Raw genomic sequence first — 24,370 nt, forward strand, 5'->3', positions numbered from 1 at the left:
AACCAAGTGGCAACAAAATTATTTTAAAAGTCATGGTAACTCTAAGCACATACTGGAAGTGGATTATAAGTGGAACATAAAGTAAACCATTATTTGTGGTTTGTGGCCCGGCTAACTACGTATGTATACAATACATGGGGTTTCTGTTCATGTAGCATACTTTTAGGGGGTTACCTTGTAAATAACTTTTAGTGGTCCTTGGCAAGTGGATGTGGTATATAAAAATCCCATATTCGTTAGTTGCTTTCACGACAAAATGTTTTAACAACAAACATTTCATTTTGGTTAGTATAGAAAAAATATTAAAACAAACTCCAGAAACAGTTTATTTTCCAAAAACAAGGTTAGAAGTAGTGTTGATTTTTTTTAGTAATGTTTTATTTATTTTGAAAAAAATTGCCCAAAAATACATTTAATTTGATAAATTTTTGTAGCTTTTCTTTTTTTTTTTAAATATCATAATAATAATTTATTAAAATTAGATATATAGAGAAGAGGGTAAGGAGAAAAAGAAAACATATAGCTTAAGTAGATTACAACATAGGGTTTCGTTTTGTTTGGATTATCAGTTTGTAAAACACTTTGCTGAAAAAAGTAAGTTTTCTCAAGTTTTTCTAAAACAAAACGAAAAAATAAACAGGAAAATTGTCTTAATCAATATGGTTGGTATTTAACAAAGGACTTTTGTTGCAGGATGGGCGCTGCAGGTTGTTGCTGCTGCTGCTGTTGTTGATGAAGGGATTGTTGATGATATTGCTGTTGCTGCTGCTGCTGTTGCAGTTCTTGGTGATGATAATTTGGTTGCTGTTGCAGTTGCACATGATGTTGATGCTGATGCTGGTGGTGGGGAGGATTTTGTTTATAAGGCCAAATGTTTGCAGTCGCCGTTGGAGGTAAAGGATGATTTTTCATAGCAAGATTTAAGCTGTTGTTGCAGTGTTTGCAGAATTTGAGTTTTTTCATGGATGGGAATGGACGGAAGGGGAATTCGAATACAGTTTTGGAAAAGAAATTTGAAATTTGTTTATTTTAACTATGGTTGTTTTAACTAAATTTTGAATACTTGTGTTTTTTGTTGTTTGTGCTGTTTTAATTTTTTTTAGTGCCAGAGTGTGTTTGGATGTCTGTGTGTTTTTTGTTTTGTGCATCAACAATTCAACAACGTTAAAATTCTGTTATTTTTTCGTTCAGTTTGTGTGTGTGTGTTGGTTTTATTGAAAAGCTCTTAAATTCTACTATTAGTTTGGACTGTGTTGATTAATCATCCATTATTGTTTTCAAATTGAAATTTAATAATAAACGGTGCATTGTGGTTTCGTGTGGTATGTTGGTTTGTTTTTTTTTTTGTATTTTAGTAATTTGCATTTTATTATTAAAAATTAATTGTAGTTACTACAGATTACGAAAGTGTATATCAAGACCAGTCTTTGGAGAATTAGAAAACACATTTAATTTCTGTTTCTCAAGAATTCAATGTTCTTCTAGCTAGTAATATTATAAATACATGTATTTTATTATTATTTCATTTTTGTTTTCAATTGGATAATATTATTGTGTTTTGTTAATATCAAGCATCATAGGATGGGTCAGTTGTTGCATTAAAATTTCTAGGTTATTTGCTCAAGGACTTTTCCCGATTGCTAGCCATTTTAAACATATTTTTCTTCGAATACAGTTCTTTGGTCGGCATTTTCAGTGCTAGATGTTATGGGTATAAAATATGTTTCCAAGACTTGTGGAATTATGTATTTGACAAGTCACAAGTGGGAGCGCTGTAACTTTGGCCGGGTCAAATTTTAAACCTTCACCATGGATTGTCAATTTTTTCCAATGATTTTTTCATAGGCAGATTACCTGGTTCATAAGGTCGCTGTCATAGATGTTGGAAATCACAACAAAACGTTATATCCAAAATTTCAACCAAATCGGGTAATTATTAGCCCTTCGAGAGGCTCAGCACGTCAAATCGGGAGTTCGTTTATAGGGAAGCTATGTTGAAACGTGGACCGATCTGGCAACTTTACAATCCCAACTGGTCTACATTAATAAGAAGTTAATTTTCCCAAATATCAAGCTTCAAGCTTTATTCCTTCCAAAGTTAGCGGGCTTTCAATAGACAGACGGACGGACGGGTGGGCGGGCATTAGACCGTCCCATGCCATAAAAGTGAAATTTTTTTACAAATAGAGAAACGCATACCATCCATATTTTTATACACACCACCATAGAATGGAGTCCACCGCCATAGAATGGAGTCCACATCAGAAACAAATTTTCAGCGGTGGTTTTCCCCTCCTAATGCTGGCAACATTTGTGAAGTACTTTGCCATGTAAAACTTCTCTCCAAAGAGGTGTCGCTCTGCGGCACGCCGTTCGGACTCGGCTATAAAAAGGAGGCCTCTTATCATTGAGCTTAAACTTGAATCGGACTGCACTCACTGATATGTGAATAGTTTGCCCCTGTTCCTCAGTGGAATGTTTGTGGGCAAAATTTGCATTGCACCATAGGATGGGGGTATACTAATCTAGTCATTCCATTTGTAACGCCTCCAAATATTCGTCTAAGATCCCATAAAGTATACATATTCTTGATAGGCTCAACGTTGTGATTCGATCTAGCCATGTCTGTCCGTCCGACCGTCTGTCGAAATTACGATTGCGGTCGAATGCGTAAAGTTAACCGCTTGAAATTTTACGCAGATACTTCCTATTGATGTAGGTTGTTGTAGCAGTTTGTTGTGTTCTATCTTTTGTCTGCGTGATTCTGTTGAGTGTTTAGATCCAGGTGCGTCCAGAGGGATCTGGGTCTGGCTGGGCAGTTAAACAGGTGACGTGTGTCGTGTGGGCCCTGGTCGCAATCGGGACCTTCATTTTGCACGTCGGCATCAATCCTTGCTCTGTAGGAGTTGAGGCGGCTGCATCCGCCGGAACGCAATTGAGCCAGAACTACATTGGTTTGCCGGGGAAGGTCAATTTCTTCAGGTGCAACAGGAGGCGACCGTTCTCCTAAGGCTACATTCACACGGTAGCTATTCACCGCATCTGCTACCGTGTCTGCATGAATGTTGTCTAGATCCGCATGATACGCCGCTTGATCTAGAGATTCTCTCTTGTGGCGCTGAACCTCACGCTCTGGATCATGTAGATCTACCTTAAGACTTCTGGGCGGTGGATATCTATCCACAAGATGACGATTTGGATGGTCTCTGCGATAATAGCCCAAATGGTATTGCTTAGACAGCACGTAGTTATGTCTTTGCACTGCTAGGATCTTTGTCTCCTGATGGAGGTGGTCCGCATGAGAACTGAGGAGATAGCCCGTCGCAGTTCGAACGGGTGGGTATTCTGACAGATCTGAGTATTATTTCACTGCGTGTCACAGGGCTGACAAGACCACACTGGCGCTGCATAACTCACCACAGACCGGCCAATTGCTTTGTATGTGCTCAACAAGGTTTCTTTGCCAGCACCCCAAGTGCTGCCGGCAAGAGACTTGAGGACCTTGTTTCTATTTTTGACTTTATGGCAAACTGCTGTGGCATGTGGGGAGAATGTGTAAGAGCTGTCAAATGTGACGCCAAGTTTTTGGGACACTTGATGGACGAAATCCTTTCTCCATCGACCATCACAGTCAGCTCTGCATTCACCTCACGGATATTTGTAGTGAACAATGTGGTTGAAGATTTGTTGACATATTGTATATCTTCAGATTTCTTCCAGCGAAATATGAGGCAAGTTCGTTGAGGTTGACGTTCGACCTATCGCAGGTGTCAACAATGGGTGGGGTGCCTGATGCCATGATCATACAATCGTCCGCATATGATACGATCTCTACGCCGACTGGAGGGGGTGGAATGGAGGATAGATAGAGGTTAAACAGTGCCGGAGATATATTGGGTTGCCCAAAAAGTAATTGAGGATTTTTCATATAGTCGGCGTTGACAAATTTTTTCACAGCTTGTGACTCTGTAATTGCATTCTTTCTTCTGTCAGTTATCAGCTGTTACTTTTAGCTTGCTTTAGAAAAAAAATGTAAAAAAAGTATATTTGATAAAAGTTCATTCTAAGTTTTATTAAAAATGCATTTACATTCTTTTAAAAAAAAACCGCAATTACTTTTTGGGCAACCCAATAACTCCGTCTTGGGGAACTCCCTGTTTCACTCTAAGGTGCTTCGACTTCTTATCCCTAAATTCCACAAATGACTGGCGACCACACAAATAATTCGCGACGCAGCGTTTCGGGCCTGGCTGGAGGGACGTGTTGGCGATGTCCTCAAATAGTTTGGCATGGCTGACCGTGTCGAATGCCTTCGATAGGTCCAGTGCCACGAGGACCTTGGCCTGAGCTGATTAAAGCCACGTCAAATGTGTGCGGTGATGGCAGGTTTTGTGCTATGCAGTCTTCAAAATCCATTCTAATGCTTGGCGAATGGGAACTCATCTACTAGGTTCATGAGGAGTGATGCCTTAAGCGTCTTTGCTACTGGTGAGAGAAGGGAGATCGGTTTTTACGACTCCCCCAAACGCGGGTCCTTTCCAGGCTTCAGTAACGGGATCACTTTGCCCATTTTCCATGCATCGGGAACTATAAGAGTGGTCAAAGACTGGTTGAGGACAGTAGTAAAGTACTCAACTCCAGGTAAATCCAGATTCTTTCGCATCAGTGTGGAGATCCGTCGGGCCCAACGCCTTGGATAATTTGGCGCCACGGATGACATTCGTAACTTCGCCCACGGTAAATTGTGATGGCAGTCCATGGGCTCGGAGACCACGGATACGGCGAATGGCTCTTCCCCTTGACGTATCTCTTCGGATCAGTCACGGTTACGTCGCCAAAAGTGACTGAGGTCCTGTCATCCCGTCTACCGGGGTTCGAGAGCGAGAGTTCGGTACCTAAGTTACATTGCTCCAGGTGTTCCAACCACAAATTCCGCTTATGTTCGTCGACTACCCTGTTTGTTTCCAGATTCAGGTCGCTGATTCTGGGGTTATGGTGGTCACTCATGTTTATGTCATGGGACCCACAATTTATTCACATGTCCATTTGTAAATAGTTTATCCAGTCTCTAAAAACCTGGTCCACCCTGTACTGGTGATAGCATTGGATTAGTGTGTCGGTCCTCACATTGTTCAAAACCCCCTCGATGTCAATCCACACCGCCAAGGTGTAAGTATTGGCATCGAAGGATTCTTCTATTTTAGGCATAATCTCGTGCAAGGCAGTCTTTACCGATCTTCCCTTGACAAAGACACGACTACAGACTCACTTTGGGTTCATATTATTGTGAACATTTAAAACCATGTGGCTCGTTCAAAGGTAGGAACAAGAAGGCATTATTCTCTCCTGTCCCTGTGGCATTGCAATGGACAAAATTATGTAAGTGAGTCTGATTGCATACTGCCACTAAAACCTAACCTACCATTAGGAGTCGATCTCATTATGTCCATCTGTCTAACAAAAACACCCTAATTTTGGAACGAGTGGCTAGCCCCTCGCATTGTTTCAGGAATTCTTTTTATTGGTGAGGGTTGCTTGATAACATAAATGGGGCAAATCAGACCCTATTTAGATATATTCACGAAATCAGATGAAAATTGCGGTTTCCAGGGCTCAAGAAGTCAAATCGGGAGATCGGTTCATATGAGAGTTATACCAGGTTATAGACTGATTTAGACCGCACTTAACACAGTTGTTTAAGGTCATAAGAGAACACCATGTGCAAAATTTACGTCAAATCGAATGAAAATTGCGGCTTCCAGGGGCTCAAGAAGTAGAATCGGGAGATCGGTTTATATGGGAACTATATCAGGTTATAGACCGATTTGGACCGTACTTGACACATATGTTGGAAGTCATAACAAAACAATACATTCTCAATTTCAGCCAAATCGGACAAAAATTGCGGCTTCCAGGGGCTCAAGAAATCAAATCGGGAGATCGGTTTATATGGGAGCTATATAAGGTTATAGACCGATTTGGACCTTACTTAGCGCAGTTGTTAGGAATCATAAGAGAACACCATGTGCTCAATCTGACAAAAATTGCGGCTTCTAAGAGCTCAAGAAGTCATATCGGGAGATGGGTTTATATGGCACCTATATCCAAATCTGAACCGATATGGCCCATTTCCAATCCCCAACGATCTACATCAATACTAAGTATCTGTGCAAAATTTCAAGCGGATGGCTTTACGCATTCGACCGCAATCGTGATTTTGACAGACGGTCGGACGGACGGACATGGCTAGATCGAATCAGAATGTCGAGAGTATCCAGAATATATATAATTTATGGGGTCGCAGATCAATATTGCAAATGCAAATTTTGCCCATGAATATTCCACTAAGGAGTGCAGTCCGATTCAAGTTTAAGCTCAATGCTAAGGGGCCGACTTTTTATAGCCGAGTCCGAACGGCGTGCCGCAGTGCGACGCCTCTTTGTAGAGTTGTTCTTCATGGCATAGTACCTCCTCACGAATGTTGCTGGCATTAGGAGGGGAAAACCACCGCCGAAAATTTTTTCTGATGGTCTCGCCAGGATTCGAACCCAGGCGTTCAGCGTCATAGGCGGACATGCTAACCTCTGCGCTACGGTGGCCTACCGCAGATCAATATTTAGAGGTGTTACAAACGGAATGACTAGATTAGTACATAAATTATGGGCATTTTATTTATGCCCAAGGTTGATACGTAGCTCTAGCGAAAATTTCGCTAGCAAACACATGGTGAAATAAAACGAAGCATACGTTTGACAAAATGGACAAATTTTTTGCTGATACAATAAGCATTTATCAAAAATAATTTAATTAACGAATACATCCATTACATAGTGCAAAATACGATTTAAGCGTTAGTTTTCATAACCACCACCGAAGGATGGGGGTATATTCATTTTGTCATTCCGTTTGCAACACATCGAAATATACATTTTCGACCCTATAAAGTATATATATTCTTGATCATTGTAAAAATCTAAGACGATCTAGCCATGTCCGTTCGTCCGTCCGTCTGTCTGTTGAAATCACGCTACAGTCTTAAAAAATAAAGATATTGAGCTGAAACTTTGCATAAATTCTTTTTTTTTGTCCATAGACAGGTTAAATTCGAAGATAGGCTATATCGGACTATATGCGGATATAGCCTCCATAAAGACCGATCCGCCCATTCAAGATCTTAGGACCATAAAAGCCACATTTATTATCCGATTTAGCTGTAATTTGGGACAATGAGTTGTGTTAGACCACTCATTTTTCTGCTTCAATTTGGCCCTGCTCGGTCCAGATTTGGATATAGCGGCCATATAGACCGATCTCTCGATTTAAGGCCTTGGGCCCTTAAAAGGCACATTAATTGTTCAATTTGACCAAAATTTGGAACAAAGAGTTGTGGTAGGCCCTTCGACATCCTCCTTCAATTTGGCCTTGATCGGTCTAGATTTGGATATAGCGGCCATATAGACCGATGTCTCGATTTAAGGTCTTGGGACCGTAAAAGGCGCATTTTTGTCCAATTTGGCCAAAATTTGGGACAAAGAGTTGTGTTAGGCCCTTCGACATCCCCCTTCGATATAGACCGATCTCTCGATTTAAGGTTTTGGGCCCATTCAAGGCGCATTTATTGTCCGATGTCGCTGAAATTTGGGACAGTGAGTTGTGTTAGACTCTTCAAAATCTTTCTGTAATTTGGTTCAGATCGGTACAGATTTGGATATAGCTACCACAAAGACCGATCTCTTGATTTAAAGATTTGGGTCCATAAAAGGCGCATTTATTTTACAATATCGCCGAAATTTGGGACAGTGACTATTGTTAGGGCCTACGACATCCTTCTTCAATTTGGCCCAGATCGGTTCAGATTTCGATATAGCTGCCATATAGACCGATCTCTCGATGTAAAATCTTGGTCGTTAAAAAGGCGCATCTATTGTCCGATTTCGCCGAAATTCGGGACATCCCTCTTCAATATGGCCCAGATCGGTTCAGATTTGGATATAGCTGCCATATAGACCGATCACTCTATTTAAAGTCTTGGCCCGATAAAAGGCGATTTCGCTGAAATTGGGCACAGTAACTTTTGTTAGGCTTTTCGACATTCGTGTCGTATATGGTCCAGATTGGTCCGTATTTGGATATAGCTACCAAAAAGATCAATATTTGTTCTACAAAATTGAACAATGACTTGTACTTATTAGACCACTCAATGTCCGTGCCGGATTTGATCCAAATCGGATGATATTTCGATATAGCTGATATGGGGGCATAAAGTATGCATTTTTTCACAGGATTAAGACGAAAGGTGGTTGGCATATATAACCGGGGTGGTGAGTATCCAAAGTTCGGCCCGGCCGAACTTAACGCCTATGTACTTGTTTATTGCTAAAAATGCTAAAGATGTCACCATGTTACACAAACCATACCGAAAATTTAGCTTTGGATATGGCATAGCAACAAAAATTAGTGACAGTTGTGTACCGGACAGTTAGCTTGACATTGACGATCCATTGTGAAGGGCCTATACATTTTGTTATGACCGAACTTGGCGCATTTATACTTGTATGCTTACTTCAAATATATATTTTCAACTTCTTACAGCAGTGTTACCTAGTTTAAAATGGCTTACAATATTCGAGATCTAGTACAAAAATAAAGCTTAAATTTAACAATTATTAGTTATATAGATTGATTAGTGTTACATTCGTAAGATCAATTAATAAAACATTCTACAAACGTAGATAAACGTCTATATACACAGCAGTGGGGTACTACACATATTTAGTCACACAAGTGTTTTGTTTTATAGGTTTCCAGTTTGTAAAGCTAAATCAATTAATTTTTTTCCAATGCATTCCTAACTACAATTCAAAGTCTATTGCCAAGTAGATCTCTTGAGACACTTACTCCTGTGTGTGTGTCTAAGAGCGAACCTTTGGGCTTTCTGAGGTTCGAAACTGAACTTACCCTTCATTAAATTTACGCCTACGTGCCACTGCACTGTTTTTAATGATTTCCGATACTTCGCGACCACCCGAACTTTCGCCCTCCGAGGCCGAAGCAATATCCGGTTCCATTTTCATGGGATCACGCAATTGTGGAGGTTTGCCTAGATTTGTTAGATTTCTAACCAGACTAACGGCATCATCGTGTTGACCCGTCGATGATATAGCCGATGTCGATGCATTCGGTGCCAAAACCGTGGGCGCCATTGGTACCGATTGCTGCAAATCGCGCACAGCATTGCTGGTTGTGGCCGATTTGCGTAAATTGGTAACGGAAGAATTTTGCGAAGATTTCAGACGATTTTTTAGTTCGTTACTTAGGTCGGTGGGCATAAAACCAATGCCCCCGATGACACTTGATTTCGATTTAAGAATGCCACGTACATGTTCATTTGCAGGAGCCAGTCCGCCGGATGTAGATGCTGCAGAGAGAGAGAGAGAGGAAAAGATTGAAAATGATTTAAGTTAATTGGGGTACATTCCTTCTAGGCTCTAAGTGGAGTTTGGCAGCGCTAGGCATTAGTAATCACTGCATGCTATTTATCATATCATGCTTTTTCCTTACCTGCACTGGGGTTGCTTGAGTTTAGTTCTTTTGCAGATCCTTGGGCTTAACTTTAGTGCAAAAGGGGAAAAAAGAAGTAATTTGGGTATTAGTAGAAAAAGGTTAGTCTTATAAATAGTTCTGGGAGTTATGGCAGTAAAATGGGAAGATTGGGAAGAAAATATACATTTAAAACTACATGCAAATGCAGTACAATAATTTTGAAATATAAAAATATGAGCTTATAAAATACAAAATTGGAAGATAGACAGACCACAAAAGAATCCTTAGTTTCCAAAAAAAAAAAAAAAAATTAACATACACTCCCAAAAATAAACTTTGCTGATATAGCAAACACTGTCTGCTGACTGTTTGCAGTTAAATTTGCTGCTATTACTGCAGTAGTTCTGCGATTATAGCAAAATGTTTGCAAATTTCAGACCAGCAGAATGCCTGCTAAAAAGTCTGTTGTATGCCGTAGCGCAGAGGTTAGCATGTCCGCCTATGACACTGAACGCCTGGGTTCGAAGCCTGACGGGAACCTCAGAAAATTTTTCAGCGGTGGTTTTTCCCTCCTAAGGCTGGCGACATTTGTGAAGTACTTGGAATACATTTAAATAAAATATAATAAAACATGTAATAAAAAGGCATTAAGTTTGGCCGGGCCGAACTTTGGAAACCCACCACCTAGGATACATGTTTATATTAAACACCTTTCGCCATAATACGGTGAAAAATTCATCATTTTTGAACCCATAGCAGCTATGTCTAAATATAGTCCGATCTCCACACTATTCACCGGTTAAAAAATGCACCTTTTAAGGGCGTAAGGAGAGCAATATCTAAATAAAGACCGATCTGAACCATATTGAATACGAATATCGAAGAGCCTAACACAGCCCACTGTGTCAAATTTCAGCGAAATTGAGTTGTAAACGTGCTTTTATTGACCCAATGAATTAAATCGGGAGAGCGGTATATATCGCAACTATATGGAAATATAGCCCGATCGTGAGCATAATCGGTATGAATGTCGAAGTGTATAACAGAACTCATTGTGCCAAATTTCAGCGAAATCGGTTAATAAATTCACCTTCTATGAGTCTGAAACCTTAGGTCTCCTGGATCGGTTTATATGGCAGCTAAACCGATCTGGGCCGCATTAAACAGGGATGTCGATGGGCCTAACACAACACGCTATTTCAAAATTCTGTGAAATCGGACAACAAATGCGCCAATTATGGGCCCAAGACTATACATCGGGAGATCGTTTCATGAGTCATACCTAATACCTAAATTTAGACCGATCTAAGTGAAATTAAACAAGGATGTCGAGGAGCCACTTACTGTCCCAAATTTTAGCGAAGTCGAACAATATATGCGCTTTTCATGGGCCCAAGACCTTATATCGAGAGATAGTTCTATTTGGCAGCTATATCTAAAACTGAACTGATCTGGGCCATATTGAACAAGAATGTCAAGAGGCTTAACACAACTCACTGTCCAAATCGGACAATAAATGTGGCTTTAATGGGCGCAAGACCTTAAATCGAGAGATCGGTTTATTTATATGGCAGATATATCTAAACCTGGACCGACCTGGGTCGAAATTTATTGTACCAAATTTCAGCGAAATTAGATAGTAAATGTGGCTTAAGTGGTCCTAAGACCTTAAATCAGCAAATCGGTCTATAAGGGGCTTATATCAAGATATAGTCCGATATAGCCCATCTTCGAACTTAACCTGCCTATTGTCAATAAAAAAATCTGTGCAAAGTTTCGGCTCAATATCTCTTATATTAATGACTGTAGCGTGATTTCAACAGCAGACGGACGGACATGGCTGGATCGTCCTAGATTTCTACGCCGATCTGGAATAGATATACTTTATAGGTTCGGAAATGGATATCTCGATGTGCTGCAAACGGAATGACAAAATCCGTCCTTCGGTGGTGGGTATAAAAATAAAATAAACAAGCAAAAGCTTGCTAAGATCGTATTTGTCGAGTTCTTTTCCCGGTATCTCTTTTTAGGCAAATAAATGATAAATTAAAAGAATTGCTTTGCTACTGCATTTTTATCAGGTTATGGTCGCAATCGGACCATAATTGAATTGAATCTTGGAGACCATAGTAGAAGTCATTGTGTAAAATTTCAGCCAATTCTAATAGGAATTGCGCCCTTTAGTGGCTTAAGAAGTAAAGTAGGGAGATCGGTTTATATGGGAGCTGTATCAGGCTATAGATCGATTAAAACCATATTGAACACGTATGTTGAAGGTCATAGGAGAAGCCGTTGTACAAAATTTCTGCCAAATCCGATGAGAATTGCGTCCTCTAAAGGCTCAACAAGTAAAGATCTCAGATCGGTTTATATGGCAGCTAAACCAGATTATGAACCGATTCGAACCATACTAAGCACAGTTGTTGGGAGTTATACCAAAACACCACGTGCAATACAGTCAAATCGGATGAGAATTGTGCCTTTTGGAGGAAGTCAAGAAGTCAAGGCCCAAGATCGGTTTATATGCCAGCTATATCAAAACATGGACCGAATGAGCCCATTTACAATCCCAACCGACCTACACTAATAAAAAGTATTTGTGTCAAATTTCAAAGGTTTAGCTTTATTCCTTCGAAAGTTAGCGTGCTTTCGACAGACAGACGGACGAACGGACTTGGCTAGATCGACTTAAAATGTCACGACGATCAAGAATATATATATATACTTTATGGGGTCGTTGGCGCATATTTCGAGGTGTTACAATTAGAATGAGGAAGTTAGTATACCCCCATTCTATGGTGGAGTTACCCTCCAATATGAACATAAATAAATAAAATAAAATAAAACTAAATAAAATTAATAAAATAAAATTAAATTAGTAAAATATAATAATATAAAATGAAATGAAAGTAATTAAATTAAATAAAAAAATAGAATAAAAAAACACTATATGCGAAATTTCATGCAAATTTGGCAACAATTTATTTGCTGTTTTAGCAACAAAATTTTCCCTGTTCAGCAGTTACACGTGTTCAATGTTTTAGCAAATTTTGTAGCTGGAACAGCAGATATTGTTAGTTAAAAACTGCTTGAACAGCAGTCATGTGTGCGTTCTCATTTTCAGCAGAAAAACACTGCAGATAGCTTAAACATATTGTTTGCTATTTTGAATAACAAATTTCATTGAATATACATAGGTGCTAAAGAATGAACTGTAAGATTTCACCAATAGAAATCCTGTCTCTCTATGACACTAGGCTTTTTTACATCTTCAGTAAAAACCTTTTTTATAGGGACAACTTGAGCCACTCAAAATTCAAAACTAATTTTCACTATTTGATTTGTCTCCTCCATCATAATGGATGCCTTTAGCTTTAGAAAAAAAACACACACATTGTTTTCGTTATACATATTTCTGTTTTTTGCTTTCCATATACATATATATTTGTTAAGAAATAAGTTGAAGTTATTTTTAATATGTTGTATAATTGCCTCTAAGATAAAAATTAATAAAAATTTTCCACATACAAACTAAAAACAGGAATACAAATTTAAGCACGTGGGTTAATGTTTTGAATCGTCATCAGTGATTTATTTACGCCCTTGCATGCTTCTCAAATAATAAGCATTTAAATATAATTTATTAATAATTTTTCTTAGCTAAATAAATGTTTCAAATAAATATCTTAATTTTTTTTTCTTTTCCAGGGTTAATAATAAAATTAAATAATTATTTTAAATATATATATGTATAAACAATAAAAGTTAATGCTAAGAAACAAATGCATTTATATATATATGGATCGAGAGAGCTTTTGTTTTGCCACATATAGATTGAAACCGTTATATTAATTAACATTATGGTACATTATGTAAGAAGAAGAAGATGTAGCTTTAGCAAAGTACTAGCGTTTCCTTTTATTTATAATATTCATGTTGTTGTATAAGTATTAACGAAACAAGCTAAGAATAAACAAATTGAGGCAGGAGGTTAGGGGGCAAGTAAAATAGATTTTGAAAATCTTTAGGACTCAACAGAATAAGAACATTTTTATAGATTTCGTTGCGTTTTTATTTTATTTTATTTTTTTTTTTTTTGTTTAACAAAAATCGTTATTTTTTCGTTTGGAGTTTTCGTTTTATTTATTTTGTTTTTTGGGTATTATTCGTTATTTTAAAGTTCAGCATTGTCTTTTTGTGTTTTTTTTTCATTTGTAATTTTTGCTTTATTTATTTAAGTTGCTTAATAGTTTTTAACAGCTAGATACATATATAACAATGATAAATAAGATATGGTGTTTTTTGTTTGTTTTTAATTTATACCCATTATTTGTTTTTTTAAAAAATCATCGGGTTTTGGCAAATGGTTTTTGTATTTTTTGTTTTGATATCATTTATGACATGAAATATTTTTTTTTAATATAATAAAATGTTCTAAGCCAAAGTTTGTTAAATAAAAATATGTGTTCACTTAATTTTTTTTATATCAACATTTTAGACATAAAAGTGACACTTCACAGTAAATTTAAAAAATGTTTGTCAACTGATTTCTAAGGTTGACATATTGTTTGTAGTAAACATATTTTGTTTGTAAATCCAAAAAAAATGTAAGTGGAATGTGTTCGTAGCCAAGTAACACTAAACAGAAATTCCTAATTTTTTACTTGTCTGGATATTCTTCTGTCAAAGTCTTCAATGTTAAACCATGGTTGGAGTTGTACACCACCACCCCTTCAAAGATATTCTTTAGGGAGTATAGCTGGATGTTTTAGATGTTCATTGGATGTAATTTTTTTTAATTTGATATGTGCGAAAATGAGCTTTTGATGTCAATAAATTTGAATAAATTCAAAATCACTTTTTAAGAATTTGTAAATCCCAAACGTTACACTAGGAATACTTTAAGTTGTTTTATGTTGCCACCTGTTGGTTATTTTTATATGGGAAATAAGGTAGCACATTAAATTTAATGAAGAATCGGTTTAGAATTAGTGGACTTGCAATACCTACACAAGTCAAGCAGCTACCACGGATCCCTTGCCCTATATCCTTGGCAATGTGAAAGCACTATACCTTTAGAACTACTTCAAATGCATGGGATATTTGAGAAAGTAATTATTCGGTGAACAGAAAGTGACAAAAGCAGTGCACTGGATAAACTGAAGTTGATTAACACTGAACGAAGTAGTTCAGTGAAATGAAAACAGGGGTTACTTTGATGAATATCTCAACATTAAGTTCCACTATATCTTATACAGCCGTTTGGAATGAACAAGTTCAGAAAACTGAAATGAGCGGTCACCTCAATAAATTACGTTGCTAAAGACTATGTACCACTCAATAGACCTATCGGAGCCGATGGAACCATCATATTCCAAAAATTCGTCTTAAATAAAGGTGCTCCTTTTTTCACATTTGAAAAACTAAAACGTTTGTAATATCAGAAAAACGAGTAAAAATCATCAAGCTCGAGGTCGTTTGCAATAGCTTTACGGCAAACAAATCGGTTTTATTGGAGAAGTACCATTTTTCTTGAAACTGTGGAAAATTTCCCTCCACCGTTGAACTTTTGATGTTAATTTACCATATTTTGATGGTAAACTTACTTTGGTTATAGTAAAACTTTTTGAAACTTCGTTTGGGGTAAAAGATGGCTCTTTTAAGCAAAAATTCTAAAGTTATTTTAAGCCAAAAATGCTTCGTTTACAGCAAAAGACGATTTGTTACACAAAAAGATGACTCCGTTGGTTTTTATATATATTCTATATCTCTTCCACTAGGTAGAGAGTGTTGCTAAAGACTTCTTTTTGTTTTTTTCATTGAATAATGCCCAGTCTGCCACCAGTCAGTATTGAGAGGTTTACGATTGTGTGTGGATTTAAACTCGGAAAATTAAAAATGTTCAAATTTTACTTTAGGCGAAGAAACTTGTATTTGCAATACCACAAACATAAAAACTCACACCAATGCCAGCAAGAATTTCCACAGCGCATAGATTGTTTAACAATATTTTGCGCCATAAAGAAATATCCATTCTTTGTTTTCGTCACAAATTCTTGCAATTTTATCGTGGACGTTTATCATAAAAGAAGTTTGCTTGTCGAAAAGTTCGTTTATGCCTAATGAAATATTTTTCGCGTGTAGGACATATAACATATCTACTGTGACTTCAGTTTCCTGGGAGAGAAGAAAGTGCATTTATCGAAAGTGCAAAATATTTGATTGTTTTGCTGGACAGCAAATTGAATTTAAAATCTAACATTTTGGAAACGTTGGAAGAAGTAAATTTTTGGCAAAAACTTGATTTTATGAAAAATTCATCCACAAATTTTTGACGAATATTTTTTTTTTTTTTGATCGGTAATTCAAATGTGATCTGTAATTTGTACGCAAATTCATATGAAATCAGAAAGTGATTTTGAGTTGATCCGTATATTTATCAATGGGTTTATCTCTTTTTTCTTTAAAAGAAATGCACTACTAGCACTAGCAATACTGACTGCTTGCTAACCGACCATTATAAATTTAATTGTAAATTTGCCCATGTATTTCCCTTTAAGGAACAGGGACAAACAGGGGCTAAATGACCGTTATCAATGTAAAAAGCCATAGTTGAGACGATTAAGAGTTAGGCTCTAACAGCATGGGTACACTAGCGCAGTCGAAAATTCCAAATGCTAAGTAAAATAACAATAATGCGTCGACTGTATCAAGGCATACGTGCTACTGTTCGCGCCCGAGTTACGACACCCACCTTATTGTCTCCACCAAAACCAGTTACGACACCCACCTTATTATCTCCACCAAAACCACCGAGAACGTTAACCTATTGATTTAGGTCATAATTAACGCTGAATAACCAATAAATATATTTGTCTCATATAACCAATATCATTGTTAGCAATAAGAACACCAACTAATTAATAAGAAATTGTTTTGTAACTTTTATTGTATAATTCCAAGAAATCTAGCTTTTACTTTAATCATCATTTATTATATTGTAACTTAGTTTTCTTTAAGATTTAAAATGAAAATAAAAATTATTCTTTGTTCAGACTTCAAATTGCAAAGAGTTATTTTTTTTTTTTTTAACCACGGAGGTTCCACCATCCTTATCTGGCGCAGTCGGCAGTTCAGTGGACAATCTCGTTGTCCCTTGGAGGAAACACGAAAACACACATCAAGCCAACAACGAGATAGTGGGTATCAACCCTTTATCCACTGGAACCTAGGAGGACACAACAAATCACAACATGACGAAATCAACAAGGAGAACGAGCATCACTAACTTCCTGATCGGGCTTATGTAAGTGTTTGTGTGTGTGTGGAAAAGAAAATAATAATAAAAAAAAAAAAAAAAAAAAAAAAAAAAAAAATAAATAAAAATGGAACTAAGATTATTTTAAGTAAATTAAGAAAAATATAATATCAAAAAAAAAAAAAAAAAAAAAAAAAAAAATCGGAATAGTTGTGAAAAACTCTAAAGAAACATCTTTACCTTTTAAACGCAATTTGAAGGTTAATTTTTTTTTCTGTACCAACCTTTAGAACAGTGTCGAAGGTATATCGACAAAACAAAAAAAAAAAAAAAAAGAAAAAGAAGAATTTGTGTGGTCAGACCGAGAAGTGAAAGTCGATCCTTGTCATAGACCTTGAATGATCATCATTGGCTTATTCGACAGGAGTACAGAAGGAATATCTGTATAGTGGCACCCACTACTCAATAGTCCACAAATTTCTTCTATTAGATAGAAGAAGAGATAGACAAAATATAAGTTTTTTTTCCCCTCTCTCTCGAATATATATAAGCGAACAAATTGTGAAATCAAGAAATATCGGTACTTATGCCCGACAAAAAGAATCAGAAACAGAAACTTCGATTTATCCCTTATAAATTGAGAAAATTTACTAGCCTAACCTCCATCGCCGGAAGAGACAGTGAATCCCTCGCAGAGGATCCGGACGAAGGTATTGACAAAAGTAACCAGACCCTCACAAATTCTAACAGTACTATTGACGGAGGTGATTTGACCACTTTTGAAGGTAGCTCGTGTTCCATTTTAGATCAAATGAATCAATCGACGCAACCAACTCAAGGCCCGGCAACCAATCAGGTCGAGATTTTCAACTCACTGAGAATCCCCGACGCGATTAAGGATTTGCCTAAATTCGACGGAAACCAAAAACTCCTGTACGAATTCCTCAATAACGTTGAGGAGATCCTATTATATATACGTGGCACGGACAACACTCCGTATGGCCAGATTTTACTAAGGGCCATACGAAACAAAATTGAGGGACAGGCCAATGAGGTCCTCAATATGTACGGAACTCCACTCATTTGGGATGACATAAAGAATAACCTCATACTTCACTACTCAGACAAACGGACTGAGACATCCCTAATAAGAGACTTACACAATGTCAGGCAGTATAATAAGGCTATCGAGCCATTCTACGGAGAGATTATAGAAATTCAATCTTCTCTTTGTAATAACATACTTATTCATGAAAAAGACCCTGGAGTAATAAACGCAAAGAAATCCCTCTATTCCGAGATGTGTTTAAACTCTTTCCTTAGTGGCCTAAATGAACCACTTGGATCTAGGGTAAGAGCGATGCAACCGCGTTCACTGGCTGAGGCATTATCTTGTTGTGTCAAGGAGCAGAATATATCATACCAGAGGGCACCACAGACAAATAGGGTCGGATACCATACACAGTACAGACCGTATGAGAACCGTTTTCAACAGAACAGGAATCGCAATCAGAATTGGCAACGAAATCAGGATTACGGGAATACTAGACACTTGCCTCCAGTGGACAAGCGACCCCAATCAAACCAGTTCGACCGAAATTTCACCCCTCAGGTCCATTTTAATAGAAACAGGAATCAGTATCTTCCAAACAGCTCGAGATACCAACCTTATGAGCCCAGGCATTTGAACCACGACATACCAAGAATAAAAGCGAGTCCTAGCCAACAGACTAGATTTAATCCAAATCTGAATTTCCATGAGACAACCACATCCAACAATTATCGGCAGCTAGATAAGTACCTAGACAACGACCCAAACAATTTCGTAGGAAATCAAAACTTACACCGACGGCAGGAATTTATCAACAACGGGCACAATAATAACGAGCCAACCAATATTGAGGACGCTGGAAATTTTTTCAGATCAGCCTCCAACAGCCAATTGGTTACATAAATCCAACTAAACACCCGTCGACCTTACCATACGTTTCCATCCTTCTACCTTGCGGCAAACCTTTGAAATTTCTCCTAGACACGGGAGCATCCTCTTCTTTTATAAACCCCGAATATGTCTCGCCAAAGGAACAAATTCAGTGCGACCCCGTAACTATTACTACTGTCTTTAAAAGTTACCAAATAGATAAACAGGTAGACCTGCCAATATTTCCAGAGTTCAACCAAACAGGATCCCTTAAATTCCTCATTTTTAGATTTCATAATTTCTTCGACGGACTTTTGGGCATGGATGCACTTCTTTTACTCAAAGCCAAAATTGACCTTGCGAATAGAACCTTAATTACCGGAAACGCTGTCAACAATATCAGTTTCAAGACAAATCAATCTACCGAAATTAAAGAAATTCAAGCTAAATCTAAAACCCTGATAAAATTGCCTATCAATGAGCAGAATGGCACTGTCTACATTAATCCCATTGAATTAGCACCAAAGCTTTTCGTTAGCTCTGGTCTGTACAATGTCGAGAACGGGTACAGCTCTATCGAAATAACAAACTTATCTGACGGAGACCAGATATTTATGTTAGACGCCCCATTGGTGGCGAGACGGTATGACGAGACCGACTTTATAGAACTGAATAATTTCAACTTGGCAATTAGTAATGATGGCGAGGACGAACTCGATCATCCTTCCGGACCTCACCTGAACGACTTATTGAGAACAAGTCACCTTAATAGCGAAGAACGAAAGAAACTCTTAAAAGTATGTACAGAATACAGTGACCTTATTTATAGGGAAGGGGAGCCACTTTCGTTTACAAGTAAAATAAGACACAAGATAGTCACTAGTGATGATATCCCCATATACACGAAGTCGTACAGATACCCATACGTGCACAAGCAGGAGATTCAGACTCAGATAAATAAGATGTTAGAACAAGGGATTATTCAACATAGCTACTCACCCTGGAGCTCTCCAATCTGGATAGTCCCTAAGAAGATAGACATCCATGGTAATAGGAAATGGAGATTGGTGATAGACTATAGAAAAGTCAACGACAAGACTATATCTGACAGATATCCAATACCAAATATAAATGAGATATTGGATAAACTGGGCAGATGCATGTACTTCACCACCCTTGATCTAGCTAGCGGTTTCCACCAGATTGAGATGGACCCTAGACATATTCAGAAAACGGCATTTACCGTGGAAAATGGGCACTATGAGTTTACTAGAATGCCTTTCGGGCTAAAAAATGCCCCAAGCACTTTCCAACGGGTAATGGACAATATCCTAAAAGATCTCATAGGGAAGGTATGCCTTGTATACCTAGATGATATAATCATATATTCCACTTCACTACAAGAACACCTGGAGGGTATAACGCAGGTATTCAGAAGACTTAGGGAAGCCAATTTTAAGATCCAAATGGATAAATGTGAGTTTCTTAGAAAGGAGATCTCCTTCCTGGGGCACATTATAAATTCTGAAGGTATAAAACCCAATCCGGCGAAGATCGATGCCATAAAAAATTTTCCATTACCTAAGACACGTACGGAAATTAAGGCATTCCTTGGACTCGTGGGTTACTATCGCAAATTTATTAAAGATTTGGCCAAACTCACTAAACCACTCACCCAATGCCTGAAAAAGGGAGCAACCATCCAGATAGACCAGAAGTATAGCGAGGCATTTGAGACATGTAAAAATTTACTGATGAACGATCCCATCCTTCAGCATCCCGACTTTACTAAACCCTTCATTCTCACAACAGACGCTAGCAATATTGCATTGGGAGCTGTTTTGTCACAGGGTAATATAGGTAGAGACAAGCCAATTTGTTTCGCGAGCCGCACCCTCTCACAGAGCGAATGCAATTATTCGACAATAGAAAGGGAATTACTGGCAATAGTTTGGGCAGTGAAGTATTTCCGCCCGTACCTTTTTGGAAGAAAGTTCAAAATTTTTACAGATCACAGACCCCTCACCTGGGTAATGAACCTGAAAGAACCAAACTCCAAATTGATTAGATGGCGACTAAAATTGGAGGAATACGACTATGAGATTGTCTATAAAAAAGGGAAGCTTAACACGAACGCTGATGCTCTTAGTCGAGTAAAGATAAATGAACCATTGGAAGAAAATAGACAAGAACTTTTCAACAACACAAGCACAATTCATAGCGCGGACGAAAATTTGAATGACGGTATTCCCATTTCAGAGAGACCTTTAAATGAATTCAACCTACAGGTGATTTTCGAAAGGGATCGCACAGGGTCACCCATGACCATAGAGAACATTTTTAGGAATAGACAGAGGAGAATTTTGCGTAGAGAGCAGTTCAACGAAGGAATCATGCTAGACATATTTAAGGAATACTTTCCCCCCAATAAGCAGACGGCTATTTACACGAATGATGAAATCTTTGCAATAGTACAGTTGACTTATTCCAAATATTTTTCACAAGCTAAGACATTCCGTCTCATTAGGTGTACCGAAATTCTTGAGGACATAATGACTGAGGAGAAACAAGAGGAAATAATTCGCGACTACCACGAACGATCGAATCATAGAGGCATAAATGAGACATTGTCTCACCTTAAGAGGAAATATTATTTCTTAAATATGAAAGATAAGATCACCAAAACACTGAACCATTGCGAGAAGTGTAAGACCTTTAAATATGATAGGAATCCCCCAAAACTGAAATTTTTAGTTCCAGAAACACCATTAAAACCCCTGGAAATACTTCATATCGATCTCTACAGTATTAACAATAATCAAATACTGACTGTCATAGACAAATGTTCCAAATTTGCTTGCGGATACGCACTTAGTTGCAGGAATAGTATTACGGTTCTTAAAGCATTCAAGAATTTTATTAGTTCCTTTGGTATACCCAAAATGGTTGTCTGTGACCAAGGCTCCGAATTCGTTGCAAACATCTTCAAAGATTTCTGCAGACAATTCCAAATAGAATTACACTTTACATCTTTCCAACAGACTAGCAGTAATTCACCTGTAGAAAGGTTACACTCCACACTTACTGAAATATACAGACTAATACTATCTAAGAGAAAGGAAAAGGGATTCTCAACAGAACACGAGGAAATACTGTCTGAAACATTGATAACGTACAATAACGCTATTCATTCCACGACCAAACACACACCCTACGAGTTATTTTTTGGACGACCATACAAATTCATGAAGACATTAAATTTTTCAAACGAACATGACTATTTAACGAAACTAAATACTTTCCTTGACGAACTATACCCCGAAATTCAAAAACATGTCCGAGACACAACAAAGACAAGAATCGAAAACCTGAATGATTCTAGAGAGGATCCTGAAGACGTCACTGATGGCCAAATCGTTTTCAGGAAAGAATCAAGAAGAAACAAATTGACGCCTAGATATTCAAAGCAAACAGTTGAAAAAGATGGCAAATTTACCATTCTTACTAAAGGGCAAAAGAAATTACATAAATGTAGATTAAGGAAACAACATAAAAAATAAAAAAAAAAAAAAAAAAAAAAAAATAAATAAATAAATAAATAAATAAATAAAAACTAAAATTTTAATTGTATCAAGAATTATTATAGCCTTTGCAAAAAGAAAAAGAAATGTCCTATACTATTACTACATGTTTAGTACATAAATAAACAAATAAACAATAATTCAGTAAATTAATATGAATATATACTAGGGATAGAACATTGACCAGAACTACCCTCACGCTCTTCTCACACAAACTAACACTAATCTTTCACTTTTAGAATTCCTTCAATTCAGGCACAAATAATCGAGGTACACAACTTGCCAACACACCAAAGCATTTTACCACTGCGTTTAGGCCCCGCAAGATTCGTCACAAATCTCAACAGCTTTATTCACATCATTAATCTTGAAAACTACAAAACAAACATTGACGTTATAGAATACAATCTTGACCTTTTCGAGAAACATATATTTGAACCTAACATCGTAAGAATAACTAAGCTAAAACTTGCAGAATTAAAGACCAAGTTTTTAGCATTATACCCAATTAAAAGACAGAGAAGAGGGCTAATAAATGGACTAGGTTCCGTGATTAAATTCATAACGGGTAACATGGATGACCAAGACGCTAGAACAATAAATCAACAGATAGAAAACATTTACTCAAACCTAAACAACGTTACATATACACTTTCACACGAACATTCAATCAACTTTAAAATGATTGAAAGATTCAATAACATAACATCCCACATAAATAACGAACAGCACACAATAGAAAGATACATGTTGAGCACAACTAATAAAATAAAACAGGAAGAGGACATACTATTACAAACACAATACCTCAACCAGATAAACTACAACATCGACCTTCTAACACACCACTTAACAAACATAGCTGAGGCAGTAGTTCTGTCAAAACTAAATATAATTTCAAGATTCCTCCTCAGCCCGGAAGAACTCGAAAACATAGAAGTCAAATTAAAACAAAAAAATATTGAAGTCAGATCTATCGAAAATATTTATGAAATGCTAGGCATGCAAGCCTACTACAATGAAACAAATATCATTTTTAATATTCTTGTACCGAATGTCTCTGAAGAAGACTATTTTCTATACCACATAATTCCTTTACCAATAAACATAACTAAGTTAATAATAACAGAACCATATATATTGTTTAATGAAAATTCCACACACCATCACAAAACACTTTGCCCATCGATCGAAGGAACATATTATTGCGGTATACCGATCCGACAGGAAGAAACCAAATACTCGTTATGTATTGGAAACTTAATAAACAATAAAGAAGCAAATTGCCCAATTAGTGACGTTGGAAAAAGGGAATCGATCACACAAGTGGAACAAAACCTAATACTTTTTATACACTCACCAGAGACACTAATAAATTCTACTTGCAGTATCAAAACTCTCACAGTAAAAGACACAGCCCTTGTGCGTTTCCAGAACTGTGACGTCTCAATAAATGGTATAACATACCACGATGATACCGATGCATATTGGGATCAACTCCACATACCCCCGTTACCAAACAGCAACATTTCCGTAAACTCCACAATCGAAATACTTAGTCTTCAAAAACTCGAGGATTTCAACTTTCTAACCAACAACAGAATTAGCAACCTGGAAATAACCACTACAACAGTTCACTCAGTCACAACAACAACAACATTAGTATGCACAATAGTAGTCATTACCATACTCATCATTGTCATTAAACGAAAAAATACGTACAAACACCACTTTCCACCTCCACAGCCTATCACTCCGACCACAACATCTTCATTGTGGCCGTCGCTCTATCTTAAGGGGGGAGGAGTTACGACACCCACCTTATTGTCTCCACCAAAACCAGTTACGACACCCACCTTATTATCTCCACCAAAACCACCGAGAACGTTAACCTATTGATTTAGGTCATAATTAACGCTGAATAACCAATAAATATATTTGTCTCATATAACCAATATCATTGTTAGCAATAAGAACACCAACTAATTAATAAGAAATTGTTTTGTAACTTTTATTGTATAATTCCAAGAAATCTAGCTTTTACTTTAATCATCATTTATTATATTG

At 37.3% G+C, this 24,370-nt stretch overlaps 2 protein-coding genes across 15 annotated transcripts in view; one reads left to right on the forward strand and one right to left on the reverse strand.

The window, feature by feature from the left end:
• Window positions 1–24,370, reverse strand: part of LOC106082465 (supervillin) — a 927,162-nt gene that overhangs the window by 296,608 nt on the left and 606,184 nt on the right. For all 14 annotated transcript variants that reach the window (XM_059360289.1, XM_059360288.1, XM_059360287.1 and 11 more), the window contains one exon: window positions 8,959–9,418. In XM_059360289.1, the coding sequence (XP_059216272.1) occupies window positions 8,959–9,418 (460 nt within the window). The remainder of the gene's footprint in view (window positions 1–8,958; window positions 9,419–24,370) is intronic.
• Window positions 22,336–24,355, forward strand: LOC131994079 (uncharacterized). The gene is made up of 2 exons (XM_059360298.1): window positions 22,336–23,965; window positions 24,050–24,355. Exons 1-2 carry the CDS (start codon window positions 22,877–22,879, stop codon window positions 24,200–24,202), a joined length of 1,242 nt encoding a protein of 413 aa, XP_059216281.1. The 5' UTR covers window positions 22,336–22,876; the 3' UTR covers window positions 24,203–24,355.

Source organism: Stomoxys calcitrans, chromosome 1 (genome assembly GCF_963082655.1).
Source record: "Stomoxys calcitrans chromosome 1, idStoCalc2.1, whole genome shotgun sequence".
In the NCBI taxonomy this organism is placed as follows: domain Eukaryota; kingdom Metazoa; phylum Arthropoda; class Insecta; order Diptera; family Muscidae; genus Stomoxys; species Stomoxys calcitrans.

What these genes read in the sequence shown, in the direction of transcription:
- LOC131994079 (XM_059360298.1), top strand. Translation starts at nt 22,877, where the DNA reads ATGGATGACCAAGACGCTAGAACAATAAATCAACAGATAGAAAACATT. An exon ending in TCACAACAACAACAACATTA is followed by an intron (nt 23,966 to 24,049) that starts GTATGCACAATA and finishes CCACCTCCACAG; the next exon opens with CCTATCACTCCGACCACAAC.